Genomic DNA, 23,746 nt, shown 5'->3' with positions numbered 1-23,746 from the left:
TCTCTATCTATGTTCCCCAACACCACCAATTATTCATACTTTTACCTAAATAAATGGTCAACAATGGCGTCCACGTTCTCCCGACTCGGTCGCGTACGAAACAAGCGACGGTTTTTCTTCCAAGGCTTTTCTTCCGTGAATCGTGCTATATCAACTCCAATTTTCCTTGGACCAGAAAAATACAGAAGCTACGAATCTACAAAATGGCGACCGATCGATCGATTGATATTTAGTTACGACGTCTTTCTCGCTGAAATTTCGAGTTTCTCGAGGATAGAGAAGGAGCACCGACCGCTTTGAACGCGCTAGCTCGCTTGGCTCGCGACGATTTAGCGAGCACCGTGTCGTAGATTTAGCCTCGCGACGATTCCTCTTGCTCCACGCGTCCAAGTACGGATTCCACGTTCGGAGCGCGAGAGACCGACGAGCATTATCGTATTTTACGATAGTCGTTTAGGGGCGACCGCGTCATGTGTGGCCCGGCACCGCGGGCTCGTTCGCATTCCACGGGCGTCGCGATGCCCCTAGTCTTCGCGAGAGAGACCCGATTTCCGACGAACGCGACGCCTCTCCGAACGACGATCGGAATCCTCTGTGCACGAATCTAACGATCCCCCGTGGACGACAATGGACGTCTGGCGTCGCTGCAAGAAAAATAGACGCGGCTCGCGGGTCTGTTCTCGTTTTGACATTCCAGCTCGTTGAAACGACACCGCGGTTTCTCCTTGATAAAGGGACTTTATCCCGAATCCGAATCCTCGATGAAGAGAAAACCGAGGCAATCGAGCAGCTTCAAAGCGCTAACGGGTGGTCCGGAGCGAGCCACCCTCCTCGTCCACGACGACCACGAGAGACGCGGCTGTTGATGACGATGATGAGGTGCGAAGAGATGCCCCGGCAATTACCTCCAAGCCAGCTTATTCCCTCTCTCGGTCTTCTCCTCTGTTGTCCTCTTATCCACTCTTTCGCATCTTCCCTCGCTCCGTCTCTTCTCCTCCGTCTTCCGCCGACAAGGAACGATCCGGCGAAGGAATTACACCTCGCCTCGTCTATCGAAACTGAGCATTTCTCTAACACACGATGCACGGGGGAAGGGTAGCTCTCGATCTAATCAAGGAGTTTTTCAAAATTCAAGTATTTTGGGGATTCCTAACTCCTTGGACGTCGAACAAGTCGCCTGAACATCGGGGTGACTTGATACAATAATGTGATTCGTAAATTGAACCCCATACACGATTCATCCCCTGAAACTCGATTCAAGTATTTTGGGGGTTCCTAGCTCCTAGGACGACGTACAAATCGCCTGAATACTGGGGTGACCTGATACAATAACGTGATTCGTAAATTGAACTCCATACACGATTCAACCCCTGAAACTCGATTCAAGTATTTTGGGGGTTTCTAGCTCCTAGGACGACGAACAAGTCGCCTGAACATCGGGGTGATCTGATACAATAACGTGATTCGTAAATTGAACCCCATACATGATTCAACCCCTGAAACTCGATTCAAGTATTTTGGGGGTTTCTAGCTCCTAGGACGACGAACAAGTCGCCTGAACATCGGGGTGATCTGATACAATAACGTGATTCGTAAATTGAACCCCATACACGATTCAACCCCTGAAACTCAATAATATCGCTGTTTATAACCATCTGATGTCGAATCTCAGCTCCACTATACAAAAAACGAACATGCCAACCCCCCAGAGATGATCATTTTACGAATCATTACCCTGTAACTTCAATTTTTCTTCGCGAATGAATTTATATCATCACCGAGGCCTCGTTTTAAATTTCGCCTACCTGTCCCTCGAGCAGAGTTTCAATCGGCATTACCGGTCCGTGTTGCGCGTCCGCGAGGATCGTCCCGGCATAAAACACCGCGGTTGGCTCCGTGGAGGCACGATAGCAGCGCGTCGATGATGATTACCGTGGAAAAGAAAGATGGAAAAGGGCGGCGGTATAGCCGCGGGGCCAAAGCGAGTCCTGATCGTGTTTTAGGAGCGAGGAAGAGTCGGAAACGAGCACCGGCGGTGAGGAGTTTCTGGCAGAGACGCGGGTTCTCGTTCAGCCGGCCGTCTCGAAAGTCATTCGTCGCGGTTCGCGCGTCTCCCATCGCTCGTCGTTATCGTCCACGGTGTTGTCCTTCGTCTTGGTAGTCGTCGTCGTCGAGGGGTGCGCTCGTTTAGCGGGGACCAACCGTTTTTTTCACCCACGAACAGCCACTTCCCGTGCTCGCTAGGCTACATACTACGTATCGTTGCCGACGGTTTTTGCCTTCTTCTTGTCCCTTGGCCGCCGACTTCTCCCGTAACGACCTCTAAGACTCCGGGCTCCTCTTTCTCGCTCGCGCACCGCGTCATAATTCATAACCTAACTGCCGTCCTTCTTCCCTCTGGCCAGCCTCCGCCGCTGCTATTCCACCATCCGTTTCTCCTGGCTCCTTATCGCTGCCTGATGTCGCCTCCTCCCGTCACTCTCTCGCTCCTCTGATCGTCCAGGTCGTCGTCGTGCCCGTCTATTATCCGAACTCGACACTCGCGCTTCGCGGGACCTTCGAAACGCTCGGTCCTTTCCAACCAGATAACGTTTGGGTCAGGCCCCTCGCTGAAGAAACTCCACTCACGGTGGTTATTCCTTCGATATTAATTTATGGCCAATAATCGGGAAGCAATCTTGGCGAGAGTGATTGCCAGGGAGACGTTAACCACGATATCTTCGACTTTCTTCGCCACTTCTTAATCGGTGGCTTCGACGAAGAAGAGTTTCACCAATTTAGAAACCTGCATCTTCCATTCCTTCCTTCCTCGTGCATCATCATAGATGGCGATCCAAGAAGACAATAAAGCTCCCAGTTCCGTATCACTGTCTTCTTTTTTATCTCGCTATTCGAATTTGGATAACACGTGTCGTAAAACCGCACTCGCGAACTTACCTCGAGGCAACGTGGATGACAAACGGGAGCGGTTTCAATCCAATCGCGACTGAAATTAATTTCGAATCCGGTAACTTTCCATCTCGGTAGCTTATAATCAAGATATCTAATTAATTCCTTGGCCCGGAGGCGGATAATTTTGTAAGAGTATTCCTACGGAAATCGACGATTTTCTGTTTATTTTTTTTACTGTTTGATCGCCACGAGGACCGTGGTAATTGCGACTCATCAAGGAATCATCTCCAGGGTTCTTCGGTATTTATTCACCTCGAGCGACCGTCGATTCCGACCGGTCGACAGCTGTGCAATTAGAAACTCATTTGAGCGGGGGGGGCCCGTTTAAGTTCGACCAGTTTCGTGAACCCGGAGTCTCTCGTGAAATCCAGCGGTACCGGGCTTGATTACAAGCGGAGAGACACTACCGGAGGTTGCTCCTAATAAAATGCAGTCCGGGGACAGGACCCTACCATCGGCTGTCAACACTTTACGCTACTATCGAAAAGTGCACGTTACGGGGAAACGGTAGCTTGTTTTTCTAATGCGTTTATGCGTTGATGCTTCGAATCACGATACCCGGTTACATCTGTCCATGTGTTCCTTCTACGAAACATTCGATGCCCCCCTACTTTCCTAACGCCTAACACTTTGTCTACCGCTTCTTTCACAGTACTGTAATTCCATCGTTGGTTATAATTCTTAGAATATTACCTAATATTTATCTCGTCGAAATGAAAACCGGTCGATAATCGTCCGAATCCCAGAAGTCAATTAATCGTAAATGCAGTAATTTTTCGGCGAAATAAAAAATTTCAAATCGTTCTAAAAAAATTATTTTCAGTTGTGGGGGTCCATTTCAATCATTTTTGGTGAATAGACATACATCCGAATTCTTATGCATTTTCGAGAAAAAAATTCGGGAAGGTGAGAAATTTTTCGACAAAATATAAAAATTTCAAATCGTGCTAGAAAAAATATTTTTAGTTATGGGGGTAAATTTCAAGCATTTTTGGTGAATAGACATATCTCCGAAATCCTACTCACTTTCCAGAAAAAAATTCGAGAAGGTGAGGAATTTTTCGACAAAATAAAAAAATTTCAAATCGTTTTAAAAAAATTATTTTGAGTTGCGGGGGTTGATAACAATCATTTTTGGTGAATATACATATCCCCGAAATCCTACTCACTTCCCAGAAAAAAATTCGAGAAGGTGAGGAATTTTTCGACAAAATAAAAAATTTCAAATCGTTCTGAAAAAAATATTTTTAGTTACAGGGGTCGATATCAATCATTTTTGGTGAATAGACATACCCTCGAAATCCTACTCACTTTCCAGAAAAAAATTCTTTACCGACGATATAATTAATGGACAAGTTGTCGATAACTGTTGGACTCCCAGAAGTCGATTAATCGGCCAACAGTCGATAACCATTGGACTCTCAGAGTCCGATTAATCGACTATCGGTCGATAAAGTGTTAATCTTGAAGATTTTATCGCGTTATCTGCTGCAACAACGTTCAGACGCAGGAACGAAATTAGTTTTGTTGAGGTCGGGGTTGCGTAACGTATCCTCCGCGATATAACGAGGTCGTAAATATCTTCGAGCATCGAAACAGATACGTATCGACTGTCGAGACAAGCCGAGTGACATAAACGGACTCAGATTTGGACTCGGGGGGCCCGTGGTCAGGACCGTAGAACGAAACGTTTCACCCAGTGTCGATGTATAATATCTCATTGGTGCGTACTCGCGATAAATCGAACGCCGGGAAGAAATTTACGACCTCGCTACAGGCTATATGGTGGATAAAAAATTGTGATCCTCCGGATCAGGTTACCTGCTACTTGTCCAGGTGCACCGAACCACGGCGGGACGTTTAATAATCGGGCAAAGTGGTATCCGAAAAAACGTTCCTGTTACCGAAACGTCGTACGATTCGTGGCTGGAACGTTGTTTCGAGATGATGTTTACGGTCGTAGACAGCGGGTGGAAAATCTGGAGGGGTGCCAAAGACCGTGTCTCGGAAAAGGATTCGTAAATTTGTGCGGCTCGGCGTCGAACGTCCCGGCGATAAACGCGACGGGCACGCCTTCTTTCTCGAGATCGTTAGGAACGTTTAACGTTTCGTGAGTTTCTTTGCGCGGCGGGGATTGGGTTCTGCGGTTTCTCGGGAGGGCACGCGAGTCTTCCAGGGATCGAACCGTGATTTACGAGGGACCTTTGCGCGGGGAAAGTCGAAAGGAGTCGCGGGAGTAGCCGGTGCCCTCAGCTGCTCGCCGAAAGCTTCTGGGAGAATCGCTGTTAACCCTTCTCAAACCAAAGAGACATCGTACACTTGAAAATTACAGAATACAGCAGTAATGTAAATGATACAGATATTTAATTGAATTTGTTTAAATTGTCCTATTTTTTAGTTAACGTAAACTTCGAATAAAACACTTGAAAGCGTTGGTGCTGGTAACAAAATTGAAATATAATTCGTAGTGCAAAGGTGGAATGTAAATTGACCCCCCTGGAACTGTGAATTCTCAGGTCTTTCGAGTCCCAAAAGTTCGATGAATCTTGATGGAACGGAGAGCAATATCGAGCGGAAGTAGTCTCCCCGGGTTCCCAGGAGTAAAACTGTCGAGCGTACGCGTAGAAAACTCGGTTACTCGGTTAAAGAAGCGAACAATTACTCGGGGATTCGGTTCCTAGCGAGCAAATGCCTGGTTTCGTGCTGGAAACGCGCAACGGTGCGATTAAACGGGCAAAAAAAAGTCGCGGGCGGTATTGTCCGCGTAACTGTCTCGAAGGAAACGGTCGTCACGAAACGTGGAAGCGACGTAATTGCCCAGGGGGGGGTAATCGTAATCGTAATCGCGATCAGCCACGGTGGAAAATTTCCCGCGGGCAATAAATCGCGGGTCGTTATCTTTATACTTCGTGCCTTTATACTTCGGCTAATTAGCTGCTCGACGGTGAAACGGGGGCAACTGTCTGCTAAGTCGTTTCACGTTTCGTAAATCCCGGAGAAAACCGGGCAACGAGGACGGGGAGCGTCTGCTCGATCCACGGATCGCTCGGATCGCGAATCGGGAGGCAAGGTCGCGGAGCGGGAGCAAAAGCAGAAGCAGAAGAAGAAGGTGGAGAGAGAGGGGGCGGAGGAGGAAGGAGTCGATGGTTTTAGTGGCTGCAGGCGTCGGCGTCGGCGCGCACGAACGAAAGAAAACATAAATAATCGCGTTCGAATGAGACAGTGGCGCGAGGGCGAGCGGGGGCGAGCTGGGGGAGGGAGAGGAGGCCCTCTGGAAGCCACACACGGCGGCTGGTGCGCGTTGGCGGCTCCCCGTCTGCTACACGCGCGCCATGCTTCGCGACTTCCTTCGACGACCAAACGTCGTCTCGCCACTTTTGCGAGGTTCGACACGATTTCCGACAGATTTCCGCGGGGTTTCCCCGGTTTCGGTAGACCGTGCGTCTCTGGGAAAAAGATCGAGGGGTGGACGGGCGAGCGAGCGTGACAGGAAGCGCGCAAGCGGCACTAAATAGCGGCGCGCGATGATCCCGCGAGGCGAGGCGAGCGCTTCTTCGGGACCCCTTCTTCGATGAGCGCGCGCGTCTCTATTAAATCTATTATTAGTGGCGGCCCGGGTGCGAAAGCATCCCTTTCAATTACCTACGGCTTCATTTTGCTCGACGAGCCTAACGCGGAGGGAACGGGATAACCGGGAATGTCGCCACTTTTTTCGACGCGACCGATCAATCTGCTTCAGTTGACTCGACCCCGTTTATATTTGGCGATAGAGCTGCTCGAAACTGTCGAGCATCAAAGACACTTTACCGACCGCTAGTCGATTGATGGACACTTGGACGTGTTGGATGACCAATAGGCCAAACATCGACACGTCATCGATGTGAGTCACAAGGCTCGTTAGTCGCTAAGTCTAAGGGTCCTCCTCCCGTACTATCGTTAAGACATATGTACCCCCGTGACCGCAGGCCCAGGGGCCTTAGAGTCGCACAAGAAGTCTGCGGGTGTTAACGCCTTGTCTAGAGTCCACTTCCATTGGAAATTCTTCATAGTTGAGTGTTCAACGATCATGAATAAACTCTGATTATACAAAAGGAGTATTACCAACAAGCCGCGTTACTGTTTTATCGACCGATAGCCACTTAATCGATAAGCGTGGGGGTCCCAACGGTTGTCGACCGCTTCTTGCGTTTCCTGGTTCGCGGTTTGCGAGCGCAATTGCAATTCCCCGGTGCCCCCGGGGGAACCCGATCAGCCTCGAGAGGGAACTCCGCCCACCGCGTTCGCAAATTCTCTCTCAATTTTCATCGACGCTCCGCAGCTGGACGGTAATTGGCTACCTGTCCCTCGATCGACGAACGCTATCTGTCCTTAGGGCCCGGGGGCCGTCCAGATCGCGCCATTGTTCCCTTTCGCAGAAAATTACTTTGTGCCCCGAAAACGGAACGGTGCCGCGTGTGCTTTCGTTGGCCCCCGTGCAATCGTACGAATTTCACGCTTCCAGATATCGCGTGACTGGCTCGAAAAAAGTCCTTTTCTCCGGGCACCGGTTCCGCGCCACCCCTTTCGCGAACCCGTTCCAGAACGCGAGGTTCGTTGCCCTCTCCGGTGTTAGCGAACGACGAAAAATCTCCGGCATTTTTTTCGCGGTTCCCGGGGCCCGATATAGAGTAAAATATCTGGCGGGACGCGGCGGTGGCCGGGGCGATTTATTCGCAACGACGATGGTTTGGCATCGGCCTACAGAGGAGCGGAACAGAGCGACGCGCGCGACTGAAATTTATCACGCCCGGTAGCGGCGTGTCCACCGTTGGACGCTGTAAATCGGTCTGGGAAGTGGTCCAACCGTTTGGTCGTACCGTGTCAGCGAAATCGTATAACTTCGTCGCCGTTTCTGCTCTCGCCTCCTCCCACCGACGATCTAGTCTCTTGGTAAACGAACGTCTCGGTTCCCTTAAACTACCAATTCTCGGTTGTTCTTAAATTATAGATTAAAAAGAGGACTACGAGTGTCTTGCATCGTTATTGGGAACCAATCGGACCCGCATTCCTCTCTTCCAGATTCCAACACTTTATTTAAGAATAGAAGACCAGACTCTTTCTGTCCGTTTTTCGGTATTGCAGGCGTTTATATGTTATTGGTAGAGATGGGTAGAGGTAGGGACGATGGTCAAGGGATGGTTCAGGATGAGTAAGGATTAGAAATCTGGACTAGGATGTTTTGGACAAGTAATGTTTGCAAGGTGACGGGAGTGGTGTTGGTCATCCGACAGCACGGTACTTGTAGACTTGGGAACAAAGGTTGCTCACCCGCTATTTACCTCGACGATACGAGGAATGTCGAGGGGCTAATTAGATTCTCGATGCAAAAACCTAAGTGGTGGGTTGCCAAATGCTAGCAAACCTTTAGAATTTCTCGTTGAAGCTCTTTTCCTGTAGATGAGTCGGGTGAAAGAATCTGGTGTCGCGTGGCAGCGAAGAGAAGAAGATAGCGGACGCGTGGAGTTCCTAAATTAATCGACGCTCGTCGCCCCGACGGTCGACGATAGATACGTAAACGTTCGAGGCAGCAGGGGGTGTGCGGGTGGTTAAAACAAGCGTCACGATATCAAAGAGGAAGTTTCGCGGGAGTGCGGCGGTCGCGGGTCGATTTCAAAGACGCGGCCGCGATATTAGCGCGCGCTCGGTAGCGAGCAACGATCGTAAAACGACGGAGGATCGCGGGCGGAAAGGGCAGTGGGGGGAGGGTTTGACGAAGGGAAACGCGCGGCGGTGGTCGGAAAGGAGCGGATAGGAACGGAGCGTAACGGAACGACGTGGAAGTAGCTAGACGACGAGGAGGACGCTGACGGCGGAGGTGGGCCAGATGTTTGGCTAATGATGTCAGCGGAATCGTAACTAAAACCGAGGCAGCTCCGGGCTTAGCGCGGCTTAGCCCCGGCTTTGAAGGAAAGAGTCTTATTACCAGGCTGCACGTGCTGCTCGTGAGCGCGAAACCGTAGGGTAATTGGACCACCCACTTGACACCGACTCTGTCGTCCCTCTTTTTCCTCTTACAACCTCTCCATCCCCGACTTTCCATTCCCTTCTGGACCTTCGAGACCAGCGGCTCTCCTTTTACCGAGCGAACAAACTACGACCGCGATCGAGATCGACGCAGAGCACTCAACGACCCCCGGAGGAACGCTTCGAAATATTTCATAGAATTTTTCGATTCAATATTTGGACAATGTATCTCTGTAGCCGTTTCGCGAAGCTTGTAGCTCGACGGGAGCTCGAATCTGACGAGAAGCACACCGGCGAAATTTACCCCCTCCCGATTCTCGTGAAACTTCGCAGGTTTGTGGAACAGCCACGGAAATAATTAAATAAGTAACTTGAGTTTACCCGGTTTAATTACCCTTCAACGTTTCCTGATGCTATTTCGATGTGTTGTAAATCATACTAATCGTGACATCTCAGTAATGCATATAAACTCTATGTAATGTGTCACGTGACGCTCTGGACTCTTCCTCGCCCACTTTCGTCTCGTCGGCCGAGTTGTAAACAGAACAGCGACTCTTTGTGGAAACTGTGTTAAATATATTTACTCATAACTAGACTGCGGATCTTTATGCAAATTCACATTTTTATTAATAGAATTAATGAAACGGAAGCTTCGCAGAGGGCTGTCTCAACCCCTAAATATAATAATTCTTATCTTACTTTAAGTATTTCTTATATTTTTGCATATTAAATTTTTTGAGGATTAAAATTTCCCCATAAATGCATAAACATCTTCAGTCTACTTATAACAAACCAAAAACTACAACACGATGTTTCAAACTTGTCTGTTCTATAAATTTGTTGAAAAGAGGCGTTGCCCGTGTGATAATTGCGACAGAGGTAATTGAAATCGAAGAAATCCGTCGACGAGCTACGAGGTTCGTGTTTTCTAATACATTTTCGATGCATGGCCGTGGATATGTGTGTTTCTGGCGTGGTTGGTTAAATTGATTCGTATCATGATTTATCGAACGTCCTCGGGAACCCGACGGGGACGGCTTTGACTCGCTCGCGAACGTCAACGGGCTATTGCGTTCCGCAATCTTTCCGCGATCAAACGCGAGGGCCGTTCGTCTTGGCGTGTCCGTTCGTCCAGAACGTACGTCGAAAGGGCATCCGAAGGTAGGGGACCAGCTCCACGGAGGGTTTGCGGAAGCGACGGAGAGGATCTTGTCGCCCCGGCTAATTCCAGGCAGTAGACTTTGACCGGGGCCACCTGTGCGTCCGTCGGCGTCGTGGGTGGCCCCCCGCGTTGTTAGGTAACGCGAAACGCCCATCGCGGCCGACGACTTAGGGCGGATTTCCGCGACGGTGTCCGGGAGCCGCCCGGAAGTCGAGGAAATCTCGCGAGACCATTTTGCTCGTCGATATTTTCTCGTCCTCGTTTTGAAATTTTCACGCAAATTTTTTGTTTTATTTCGTGAAAATTACAGGCGCGGCGTTCGACGAAGCGTTTCGACGATATTGATTTTAAGTGGTCGGAGAAATAAATAGCGAACTTCTATATGGGAAGCGAGGAGGTTAGCTAATAGGCGCCGCATGACCTATCCATCTGTTAGAAAATCGTTCAAGAACTGTCCGAGCACTCGGCTGAAATGGGACGGTACACTGTCGTGCATAAATCACACGCGACGTACAACATCTAATGGAACCTTCTTTCAATAATTCATTCGATTACGCGAGAAATTGCCATAAGATTGACCCGTTAAACTCCCATTAAGCGGGGCAAGGAATTATCGAACATTGTGTATAAACAGCTTAGCGGAATCGGGTGTACTCGTCCATTAAGAATCGTAGTGCAAACCTTGCTATAAACGAGACGGTTCTGCATACTCCCGATGCATATAGATTTTCGTACGAGGATTCGATCTTGCACGTTTTACGATTAACTCGCGAACCCCGTGAATTTATGACCCGTTTCGGAATAAATCGTCCGTGGCCCCTAATACGGGATCCACGACACACGGAGAGTGGCTCCGAGAGTCCTGACGGTGCAACGAACGATTCCGAAGCATCGAAAACAAGAACTGCCCTTCCGTCACGATCGTTTCCCCGCCTTCTTTTAATTTTACGAGCCGTTGACTCCCCGGGATCGATGGAACGAACCGTTTCGAAACGTTTCGTTGCCATCTGGTGACGTAATTTCCGAGAGAAGCCCGGTACCGCGGCGACGTAAACGAGGTCAGGGGATATTCGACGAATCCCCAAGGTCGATCGGCCGATTTTCCAGCGGGCGTCGCCACTGAATCGCCGCGGTGCACTTTCTGTTACAGATCACCAAGCTCAAGATCGACAGCAATCCGTTCGCGAAGGGCTTCCGGGACTCCTCGCGCCTCACCGACTTCGAGAGGTAAATCTTTAAAATTGTTCTCGCGTGGTTGCCTCGCGTCCCGACCGCCAGAGGGCCGCGCGCGCGCTCGTCTTTCTCGCAAGCGATCCTCCGTTCTTATGTATACAGGGTGGTTCGACCACTTCTGGGAAAAATTGTAACGGGAGATTCTGGAAACCAAAATAAGATAAAAATTAAGAATATCAATTTCTTGATCGAGACTTCGTTGAAAAGTTATTAACAATTAAATTCAAAGATTTCAAATCGTTCTGGAAAAATTATCTTCGGTTGCGGGGATCGATTACCATCATTTTTGGTCATTACACATACCCCCGAAATCCTATCCACTTTCCAGAAAAAAATTCGAGAAGGTGTGACATTTTTCGACAAAATTAAAAGATTTCTAATCGCCCTGGAAAAATTATTTTATGTTGCGGGGGTCAATTACAATCATTTTTGGTCAATAGACATACCCCCGAAATCCTATCCACTTTCCAGAACAAAATTCGAGAAGGTGTGAAAATTTCGACAAAATTAAAAGATTTCAAATCGTCCTGGAAAAAATATTTTTAGTTGCAGGGGTCGATTACAGTCATTCTTGGTCATTAGACATACCCCCGAAATCCTACGCATTTTCAAGAAATAAATTCGAGAAGATGCCTAAATTTTTCGACGAAAAAGAAAAATTTCAAATCGTTCTGGAAAAATTATGTTCGCTTGCGGGGGTCGATTACGATCATTTTTGGTCATTGGACATACCTCCGAATTCCTACGCATTTTCGAGAAAAAAATTTTTAACGAAGCCTCCATCGATAAATTGGTATTCTTGATTTTCGTCCTATTTTGGCCTCTAGAATCTCCCGTTACAATTTTTCCCAGGATTGGCCGAACACCCTGTATGCTCCTCGAGCTACTGTCCAGTGTCCCAGTCCTGCCCGTCTGGGGGCAAAGTGCATAATAGAGCAGCTTCCCTTTCAGGGAGACGATGGAGTCGATGTTGGCGGAACAGCAGACGCTGAGGTTTCCCCATCGACTTCCGTTCGAGATGGATCAGCTGCAGGCGGGGGCGGTGAGCAATCTCAGCCTGGAGGAGAAGGCGCTCTGGGCGGCGCGGTCCCAGATGCTGTTGCGGGCCGCGGCCGCGGTGGCGGTGAGTCCCTACGCGCAGCTCGTGGGCCCAGCTTTGGTGTACCCGGGCGCGTCGCCCGCCGGTACCAGTCACCAGCAGCAACAACATCAACAGCAACAGCAGCAGCAATTGGGCCATTTGTGGTGGGCCTCGTCCATCGGGCCCACTCTGTTCGCCGCTGCCCATCACCAGCAGCAGCAGCAGCAACAGCAACAGCAGTTGGCCGCCTCGAGCTCGCAGAATCCCACGACGACGGGCCCAGCAGCGCCAAGACCCCTCTACCCCTCTGCTCTGGCCCTGGCTCACCATCGGTTCTCGCCTTATCACACGGCCCCGGCCACCCCCAAGTCCTCCACCCCCGTGGGACCGTCGCTGTCGCCCGCCAGGAGGGCGACACCGTCGCCCACCGACAGCCTCGGCAGAGACGCGCAGGACCTCTCGCCCTCGTAGTCGCCATCGCGTCCCCGCGAGATCCGAACGAACCCTCTCGAACATTTCGGGACCACTCGCTCGAGGAAACCTCGAAAGACGCACGGTAAACGAGGGGTTCCCCGGAGCCGTTGTATCATAATACGTCTACCGGGACGGTTTTCTACCTTGCTCGACAGCGAAAAAGGTAATCGACCGATAAAAAAAAATAAACGACGCGCCGTACGGAAGATTACAGGTCGATCCTGAACGCAGGAACGGAGTAACTAAATACCGCACGTATATGCATTCTTAAACGATACATTGTATGGCGACGTCTAATGTATATAGGTATATATAGGTATGGATTTACAGGCCCTAGGTAACATCGGCTCCGTTCGTGTAATATAAGTTGTATATTTCCGTATCATGACTTATCGTTATCGTTATTTATGTTCCGGACTCCGTACTCGACGTGGAAAAACGCGCGGAGCTGCTCGAACGCTGGCTTAAAAAGCTCGACGTCGAGGGGGCAGGACTGTCGGAGACGGGACCCGGGGAATTCTCGTCCGAGATACACGCCGTGTTCTTTCTTTTGTCGTTCGTTCGTCGAATAAAAAAAAAGAAATTTGTAAAATTTTTCCCGTCTCCGTGGGCGTTTGTTGAAAACGATTACCGCGAGCTTCGCGCCTTTTTCACGACAGCTTGATCGACGATTATCGTCGCCGCGGGGCGATTAGCGTTTTTAGCGTAGAACGTTGTAATCGTTGATGCTTGTGTTGCGAAGATGATGCCGTACCTATCGCTGTGCAAGCTGCTCCCTTGTAAATAAACCCAAATAAACTCTTGTACCGAGCCTACTCGCTGTTCGTGTCAGCCTCGATTCCCCTTCACTCGTCATTTTTTTTCCACCTACGAGATCCACGGAACTCACGACCAATCGTTTCCGGCGAACAGATCCACTTTGCAAAGAAAACGAACCGTTCGCGAAAGCCACCACGGTTCTTCGAACGCGTAGACAATGTTTCCAACGTATCGACTTTACGTCCCGCGATGAGAATAATTTCACGCGGAGCGCGTGTCGCCTTCCGCATCGATTCCACGGGTAATAACGCCGTTCCCTAACGTCGCAACACACGCGTCCAACCTCTCCGCGCCTAGAAAACGAAACTTTTACTCGCAGGGAAATTGAATTTTTTAAAAGGGACAGATCCGCTGGCGGGTCTGGCGGGGATCTATCGTCTTGGCGTGAACGCGTTTAAGCAAACGTTGGCGGCTCTGTTCGGTTAACCGAGTACAGGATACCCCGGGAACGTTTAAGGGCGTCATCACGCGATCCTCGAGCCGACCACGCGATTAGGGGATGAAGCGGCGTGTGTCCGATGGAAACGCGAACCAGAAGGGGCTGACCACGGGAACTGCGCGAGCTAAGTCCCGCGGGGTCTAAGGATATCGTCTTCCTACGGAACCTGGGTTAGGTCTGGATCAACCTAACCCAGTAATTCTCATTCCAGAAACTGCACAGCCTTCTTCGGGAGTAGAAGACTGGTTCTTCCAAGTATCGACTCAACAAATCCTTGGTAAGTGCCTCTAAGTAATCAAACAAAATTCTGCGATATTCTGCGACCATTGCAAATTTATCTCGAAAATTGGTCCATTCAAGGAAAAATATAATTTTAATTAGAATGAAGTAATATTTAAAACACTTTAGTGGCTTCTAACTAATCAAACAAAATTCTACAATGTTCCACGAGACTAAGATTCGGATTTTGGCCCATTGCAAATTTATCTCGAAAATTCTGTGGTCCATTCAAGGGAAAATATAATTTTAATTAAAATAAAGTAATATTTAAAACACTTTAGGCGCCTCTAATTAATCAAACAAAATTCTACAATATTCCGCGAGACTAAGATTTCGATTTTGGCCCATTGCAAATTTATCTCGAAAATTCTGTGGTCCATTGAAGGGAAAATATTTAAGACACTTTAGGCTTTGAAAAGGGGGTTCATGGAAGGTCTTCGATGGAAGGAGGGTGTAAGATTGTCGCTGGTGGTAAATTTCTCTTCCTGGAACGAGTCCTCCGTGATCGCGTTTGGAATCGAGTCGCGTCCGGAGAGGAATGACGAGGGACGCTGGAGAGGCGTCCGTGGATAGGACGCGAGCACCGGTGGCGTTTAAATGCAAAACGAAGGCATTATAAAGCCATTAGCTCGGTGGTCGAGCAGTGGCGAGGCCGGTTGCGTGCGAACGCGCGCATCGACGCTCTTTATTTGAATACACAAAACATTAACGGCTTTGCTCGGTCGCTCACCCTCCACGACGGCAGGTTTCCTTCCACGGGACAACGAACCAAACCGAATTCTGTCCTCGCCGCGCGTTTTCCATTTTGAAAAGACGCGTCGCGTATCGATCGATTTTCTCGATAATAAAAATAGATTTAAGGGTTGAAACAACCCTGATACGAGTTTGTCGATGTCCAAAAGATCCAGAAATTCGTTTAAAAAGAAAACAGAATCGAGTTTGTCTCGATTCGGAGGTGTCCAGGACGTTGACTTCTAATAACTCTCGGGACAGCGGGGCCGTTAAATCGCTAATTATCGTCGCGTCGAGGAGTGGAGGGGGTATAAAGAACCGTAGAAAAAGCGTGGAGCAAAGCAGACGACGACGATCGCGAGTTTTTCATCGGTCCCCGCGTTCCACGGAGCTTCTTCTTCTGCTGGTCTCTCGGAGGCTGAAGAACCGCCCACTTCCTGGCCATTCGATTCCGCGTTTCGGGGACGAAAGGGTACGAAAAAACCTGACGTGGAAAAAGGACGAAGCGGAAACGAGAGAGAGAGAGAGAGAGAGAGAAGGATACCTGGCTCGCCTAATTTGCTCGGTAATGTCCCGCCGGGAATTAATGAGCAGGACGAACGCGGGGAGGGTGGGGTGTGTGGGGGGGGGGGGCAGTCGGTAGCACCTAGCCAACATTAATTATGTCCGCTGCCACAGGTGCCAACAACTCGATTATCAGATCTCGATCCGATCCCGATCGCTCGTTTAGATTGCGCTGCCTGCAGTGGAACACTGACCCCCCTCCCCCCCCCCCTCTCCCCACCCCGTCACCTTGCGTATCGCCTGAAGCCTGCTCGAGCGCTTTTCCTCGGTCTTTTCCGCCTCGCAATAGCCTAATCGCCGGAACGAAACGTTGCAACCCCCCTCTTTGGAAACTTAATTATTTTTCAAAGTATAGCACTGCTACTGTAGATTAAAAATACAATGAGCAACGTACGCGATCTCTTCGAAGAGTCTGTCGAGTTTGTCCTGAGATTTTTACCAGAACTTTCGTGATATTTTCGAGCAAAAATGACAAACTGAAGGCGGCTTTAAAAACGGATCAAACGCGTTTCGAAACGGTGGCTCTGTTTAACAGGGTCCACCGAGGCGACAATTTATCACGCGATGAGTCGACACGACGAGGTGCAGCGATAATTACGCTACGTACGTTGTTCTTCCCACGGACGTAACGAAAAGCAGCGCACTTGACCGCAATCGAGATAACAATCGCAATGATTTTCCATACCACCGCTTTGTACGATTGTTATTAATTAAATTCTTTGACGATGATTGCGTGGTGGCGGTGGATCAGGGTCGAAAGTAACGATTCAAAAGTCCAGAAGGCCTCTGTGTATAATTTGAACCTCGAGGCCGCAGTATTCGGAGTGGAAATTCGCTTGTCGAGTAACCAAGCGATAAGTTGTATTTTATTTCGATGATAGCCATGTTTGTCGTTGGACTCATCGCATGACGAATCGTCGCGCCTGTGGTCCCCGTAAAAAGAAATACTTTCGCCTACCATGCTTCCGCTCGCAGACTGAAATCATTCGTAGAATCTTTCCAACTGGTCGCGGAACGATCGCGTACGTTACAATCGTTCGTCAAACCCGCAATAGGTGCTCCAGGTTTTATGGCAGCTCCATCACCCAACGCTACAGCTTAGCACGAGTTTCAACCCCGAGTAACTCATAGTTATCGTTTAGACAGCGGTATCAACGAGAGTTGTACACGTCGTTACACGTTTGTACAAAATAACCACGGATAAACGATTCGTAACAATATTTGTTGAACTTCCAAACAAGCTCCGCGAATCTCAAAGTTTCCCCCGTTGGTTTCTGGAAATATCCTGTTCCTCCGATTTCCCAAGTTTCGTGTTTCTCGCCGTGCAACCAACTGTGCAAACACCCGGAGGGTTGGAGGTGTTTGATTTTGTATGGCTTGCATTATCGATTACGGTTACGGTTGTTTACGCGTCCTATTTAAGCCTGTGCAGCAACGCGATCTTTTAATACAACTTGGTCGTAACACCGCGTTTACGTTTGATGTCGATAGTTGCAAACTAGTAAATTTCATCTGGATCGAAGGTCGAAGGATCAGAGGGTCGAAATTATCGATGCATCCAAAATTCTCGAGTTTTAGATGGTTTGAAAGATGCTCATCTTCGCTAACGGTGTCTTTCTCTGGGCATTTGCAATCGGTTCCATCGACAAGGGGGTGTATGAAAAAAGGGAAAAACGTATCGGTTGGAGGCAAGGAGGGGGATGAAACGGTGGAGGGGATAGGGTGAAAGCGATCGTTAGATTCCGTTTTCGTCTAAAAATTGGCGCGGACGAGCATCGGCGGCGGGTGTCGGCGGCGTCGGTGGTCCCGCGGTAGGGGTAAAAAAGGGCTTGCCGCGAAATAAAATGGCGGTGGCGTGAGGATGGCACCGGTATCGATTGGCTCTCGAAAGCGGCGGCGGCGTAGGTACGCGGCGGTTGCACGGCTCGCACCTAGGTGCGAACCACAGGGCATCGTTTCGCGTGGGTGGCTCCGATGGGCACCGCTTATTCGCCGATGCGAGCCGCGCTCTCGCTTAAGCGCCTATTAATTGATTGAATTAATTTGCCAACGCGTTACCAACGACCCGTACCCGGTGGCACAGTGAATTTCCCTGTTGTCCAGCGCGAGAAACGTTCCGTTCATCCGTGGCGAGGCCTCTCGCTCGATTCGCGACGCGACGATCCGCCTGACTAACAAATTGCACGGATATCCTGTGATATACTACGGGCACAGAGGTCGAACAGTTCGCGGCAACAATGATGAAAAATGCCCCGAAAGCTCCTGGCAACGATTTACCACTCGTTTGACGATGTTTGAAACGTCAGGTATCGGCTAAGTGGTCGAATAAACGTAATTGTACGGAATCTGGATCACCTTAGCCCTGTATCCGAACAACGGAAAGTTTCTTCGCTCGTCTTTTCTGGTTTCCCTGGGCAATCGAGAGGATCGTGACCCAAATTCACGATTTCCCCGAAGAGTGTAGGGGATCGACAGGGTTGAGCAATAGCAAGTAAGGCTGTGTTCAATCTGGTCGGTCGATTCGATATCGAGACGGGTCGATTTTTCTCGTCGAGATTAGCGACGCGCGGTAGGTCGTGCACGCGAGCGAATAGAGGCGGCTCTGTTCGACGAGAGAGGAAGCAGCGATGGCTCGGGTTTCGCCCTACGTGGACTCGGGTAGAGATGCCAGACCCGGAGCCCTGGGTGCACCGGGAACACCTCATTCCACTCTCTCACACTGTGCCAGATCGCGCCGTACGTGAACTCGTAGAGTTTCGGAGAGTCGACAAAGGCAAACTGACACATGCCCCCCTTTTCGATTCTCCCAAGTTGCCCAAAATAATTTCGGACATCTACTGCTGCACGGAACGTCCTATTTCTCGACAAACTTGGGCATTCTGGGCAATCATAAACTAACATGTACCTTTCAATTTTGCTACAGGCCTCTGCTTACAATTGCTGACCACTCTTGATACTTCTGACAACGTGTAACGATTACTACGGGCTACTGACAAAGTCTCCGGGCCTATACTGACTTCTGCTGGCCTCTGCTGACCACCGCTTATATTTCTGACAACGCACAACGATTACTAATGACTTCTGCCTGCCTCCGCTGGCTTCCACTGGCCGCTGCTGACCACTCCTGTTGCTTCTGACAACGTATAACGATTACGACTGGCCTCTGCTGGCCTCTGCTGACCACTGCTGACCACCCTTGATGCTTCCGACAACGTACAACGATTACTACTTGTTACTGCTTGCCCCTGCTGGTCTCTGCATGCCTCTACATCCCTCTGCTGGCCCCTACTGACCCCTGCTGACCACTGCTGACCACTGCTGACCACTCCTGATGCTTCCGACAACGTACAACGATTACTACTTGTTACTGCTTGCCCCTGCTGGTCTCTGCATGCCTCTGCATCCCTCTGCTGGCCCCTACTGACCCCTGCTGACCACTGCTGACCACCCCTGATACTTCCGACAACGTACAACGATTACTACTTGTTACTGCTTGCCCCTGCTGGTCTCTGCATGCCTCTACATCCCTCTGCTGGCCCCTACTGACCCCTACTGACCACTGCTGCCCTTTGTTTATAACTTCTACCATGATATATGTATTAAAACTTTGTATAATGTAAATCTATGGCAATAAATGTTATAATTTCAAAGAATTCTATGTCTTCTCGTCATTTTTACCTTCCTTTACCTCCCCAAAGCATTCCCATAGTTATAAGATACGTGCCATCTCTTCCCATATCATGTCCTCCAAATAACAAAGTTGAAAACGAAAAATTAACTTTCAAATTATTGTTCTCTTAAAAATTTTTGCCCGAAAAATTTTCTAAGTCCTGAAACAGCTAGAAAGTCCTGAAACAGCTGGGAAGTCCTGAAACAACGAAAAAGCCCTGAAACAACGAAAAAATCCCGACAGCTGGAAAGTCCTGGAACAGCTGGAAAGTCCTGAAACAACGAGAAAGTCCTGAAACAACGAATAACCCTGAAACAACGAAAAATTCCTGGCAGCTGGAAATCCCTGAAACAGCTGGAAAGTCCTGAAACCGCTGGAAAGTCCTGAAACAACGAAAAAGCCCTGAAACAACGAAAAATTCCCGGCAACTGGAAAGTCCTGAAACAGCTGGAAAGCCCTGAAACAACTTGGAATCCCTGAATTTTTAGCAAAGTTCTGAGTTTCAGGACTTTCCAGCTGTTTCAGGTCTTTCCAGCCGTTTCAGGACTTTCCAATTGTTTCAGGACTTTCCAATTGTTTCAGGGAGGTCCTGGGAGGATTGGGAAGTCCTGGGATTTCTTGGAAACGCCGAAAATTCTTGGAAATCCGGAATTTTTAGCAAAGTTCTGAGTTTTTGGACTTCCTAGTGGGTTCAGAGAAACCAAGGAGTTTCAGGGAGTCTTATAACTAAGGTAATGATTTGGAGAGGAGAAGAAAGGTAAAAAATGATGAGAACACATAGAATTCCTTGTAATTATATCATTTATTGTCATAGATTTACATTATACAATGTTTTAATACATATACATCATGTCAGAAGTATCAGGGGTGGTCAGGGGTGGTCAGCAGTGGTCAGCAGGGGTCAGCAGGGGGTCAGTAGGGGCAGTAGGGGACAGCAGAGGCTTGCAGAGGCAAGCAGAGACCAGCAGAGACCAGCAGGGGCAGGCAGGAACAAGTAGTAGTCGTTATACGTTGTTGGAAGCATCAGGGATGGTCAGCAGTGGTCAGCAGAGGCAGGCAGAAGCCAGCAGATGCTGGCAGAGGTTAGCAGAGGCCAGCAGAAGCCCAGCAGAGGCTGGGAGAGGCTGACAGTAGCCTGTAGTAATGGTTACACGTTGCCAAATATATCAGAAGTGATATCTGAAATGATATACATATGTACGCTCATACATAGGAATAATAAATAAGAATTTCCTTTTTCAATAATTAAAATATGATCAGGGGGAGTTTTGAAACGTGTATTTCCGTAAAAGAAATGTCAGAAAATTTTATTTCATTATGAGGACTTTGCTTATATGCGTCTACATAGATCGGAAGGTAAAAATGTCTGAGCAGTCGAGAATTTCTAGTCGAGATTCCAAATCCGTATGTCTTTGACGAAAGGTCGGATTTCAGTTGTTCAAGAACGAGATGGCAACTGCGAGCCTTTCTCTCTCGACACCCACGAGGCGGTCCGAAATTACTTCGGGTAACTTCGGAGCAAAGAGAAAGAGAGCATGTGTCAGTTCGCCTTTGTCGAGTTTCCGAAACTCTACGAGCTCACGTACGCGTGATCTGACATAGTGTGAGTAGTGCACTCGGTGCATAATCTGGTCGTCACTGGGTGGCACCGCCACTCTTTGGACGCCGTTCTCGAGTAGCGTAGCTCGAATATCGTTTAAGTGCCGTCTAACGACGAGACTCGTTTCCCTCTGCCGATCGAGGAAACGTACATCCTCGATGAATCGATATCAAAATCGGAACATTTCATTTTCAGTCGAAAATGTAGAATAAAATTGATTCCTACGATGGTATTTGAAAAATCATGCGTACGATCGAACACGTTCTTGGACGTGTCTGTTCATTATTCGCTCTTTCTACTTGCAGCGACTTTAAACGCTATTGCGCTCCAAGTTCTCGAACACGAACCCTCGCAGGAAAACATTCTACTCTTTCTTTTCGACTCGTTTTTCCATCGTCGTTTTGTATATCCTCATAAATAAACTGATTTTAGAACCGATGGAAATCTCTGTTGCGTCGAGAACGTCTCGAACCCTAACGATTCGTGACTAAAGTTTGACAGTCTAAAGCGATGTTCGACGACCAAAGGGATGAGGCTCCTTTCGTGGTAATCCGAAGGACCGACAATAGGCTCGCGTGGCTGTGAAAATATTTCGACTCGAACGAGGGGAAGGCCGGGCCTCGGTTACCTTGCGTCGATCTTCTTCCTCTTTCAATGGGATTACGAGAAACCGAGCACGAACGGTGCTCGGAGGAAAAAGGGAAGAGGAACCTGGACCTCCTCGACTTTTCACGTAAACTAGCGTTTCGAGCTGCCGCGTGATCGATCGGGATCGAGCACAAAAGACACCCGGACTCGAGAATCGACTCGTTCGTCAAAAATGGAATCCAGTCTCTTTCGATGCTCCATATAGAGGCCATTCTTACAGCAAGTTAAAGATGAAATTATGTAGAATAGATATTAAACTTTTTGACTCTGGACACCTTCGTGCTTGGTCACAAACAACAGTGGAAATGATAGACAACGCAAAGTTACAGCTGAACACCATATCAGAAACGATAGAAGTTGGAAAATAATGGGGATTTTAAAAATATATCCAATTTGTACGATTTCTCTGCGAGTCTGACAAGTTTCTGTGGCGTTCTGGAGTCAAGGAGATCGACGACAATGGGGATCATCGTTGGTCGGACGTGTCCAAATATTTGGAAACGAGTCTGGTACCGGGTGACATCGAGGAAAACGCACGGGCAGCCCGTGACGAAACGCTCGACTGCAGGTGGCCTACAGATGCTGGGGGATTATGGGGTTTATCCCCCAGCGGGATATTGATCCCATTGTACCCCGGCTATGGAGCCAGCACGAGTAGAGCAGAGTCGAGCGGAGTTCTGACCTCCCACTCCGCGGCGCTTTACAGCGGGATTTTCGGCGAGTCTGCGAAGAGGATACCCTCTCGTATTCGGCTGGATTTCTTCGTTCCACGGCGGCGGGAGTCGCGGCTCCTTTCGATCTCGACCCCCATCCACCACCACCCGGACGACAGCAGCGAGCAAGCTGGCAATTTGCGTCGGCAGGTCGTGGGGGTTAACGGGGGTGTCTCTCGACGCCTCCTTCGAGCCTCGGGGATCGAACGAGCACGACCTTTTTATTAACTCGCTGCTCGTGAAGCTTTATCGAACTCCGACGAAATCCTATCGCGTCCGCGTATAAAATCAATCCTTTCCTCCGAACAGTAACGCTTTACCGACCGAGAACGCATCAATCTGCATCCAACGCTTACCGACCGGTAGCCAAGCGCGTACTGACCGACGCGGTGGAGTTTTTCCGGGCACTTTACAGATTCGAAGCGTCTCGATAGCTTCGAAGATCGTAAATAACGCGAGTAAGATGAATTACGAGTACGGGGAGTTTCCCCCGTTCTTGTACGTAATTCGGGCCAAGTGGCAACGTAACAGGCAAATGAAGTTGGATGTAACTTTATTAGTGGGCTCGTGGCGAGGGGGAGCCGGGCATTTCTTTTGGGAAATAAGCTGTCACGTATCCGTTGGTAAACGCGAGGGGAGCCACGGATACAGAGAGAGAGAGAGGGGGGAATAACAGATTAGGGGATCGCTTATTCCTCAAATCGAAATATTATTCCCCGCGTTTCCCATGTTACTACGGTTGCTTGTACGTCACCCCGGAGGCTGTAATTTATTCCCCGGGCGCCGCGTTGCAAAAGCGTCTCGATAAGAAGCGGATCGAGGACGCATCGCCCCGTAATTATACCGCCATAAATCTCGTAAAAAATTTAATTAAATTAAAGGAGGCGTCCACGTCGATCCTTTGTCGGTTTCGGATGCGCGATCGCGTAAATTACGCGGCCGCAAAGCTGATGGACGTTGCGCAAACATCGCCGGATCGGGATCGCGGCGGAACGCACCGGCCAGAGTAGACCGGAGGCCGTGGAAAAAAAAAAAAATGAAAGGAATCGAACGAGGGGTCTTCGTGAGGAGGAAAGGGCGACGCGCGAGGTTCGAGAATTTCCGTTCGTTACAGTTGGCAAGGCGCAAACTATATCAGGAAGCGCGGCAATTGTCTTGTCGCGAGGAGAAGAGTCGCTCGGCCCTAGGTGTAAGAGACTCCGGCACGCAACTAACAGGAACCCGATAATTCACGGGCCCGCGAGCGTTCCACGGTCTTCGAGGTTTGCTTCGAACCCCTTTTCGACCACCGATCGCCTCTCCAAACCGTTCGAGATTACATTCAATCCTTGTTCCTCTAGATTTTATTCTATCGCGCGATTATTTGATGTTACGACC

The 23,746-nt window shown here is 49.2% G+C and overlaps 1 protein-coding gene across 1 annotated transcript in view; it reads left to right on the top strand.

Moving 5' to 3' along the window:
• Positions 1-12,992, top strand: part of LOC122398762 (T-box protein H15-like) — a 28,748-nt gene extending 15,756 nt beyond the window's left edge. Inside the window, exons 5-6 of the mRNA XM_043398927.1 lie at positions 11,268-11,344; positions 12,302-12,992. Of these exons, the coding sequence (XP_043254862.1) occupies positions 11,268-11,344; positions 12,302-12,902 (678 nt within the window). The 3' untranslated portion in view covers positions 12,903-12,992. The remainder of the gene's footprint in view (positions 1-11,267; positions 11,345-12,301) is intronic.
• Positions 12,993-23,746: the final 10,754 nt, after the last annotated feature.

The sequence above is a fragment of the Colletes gigas genome, unplaced genomic scaffold (genome assembly GCF_013123115.1).
Source record: "Colletes gigas isolate AHSC1104 unplaced genomic scaffold, ASM1312311v1 Colletes_gigas_Sc00012, whole genome shotgun sequence".
Classification (NCBI taxonomy): Eukaryota; Metazoa; Arthropoda; class Insecta; order Hymenoptera; family Colletidae; genus Colletes; species Colletes gigas.
This window is presented reverse-complemented; position numbering and strand designations above follow the sequence as displayed.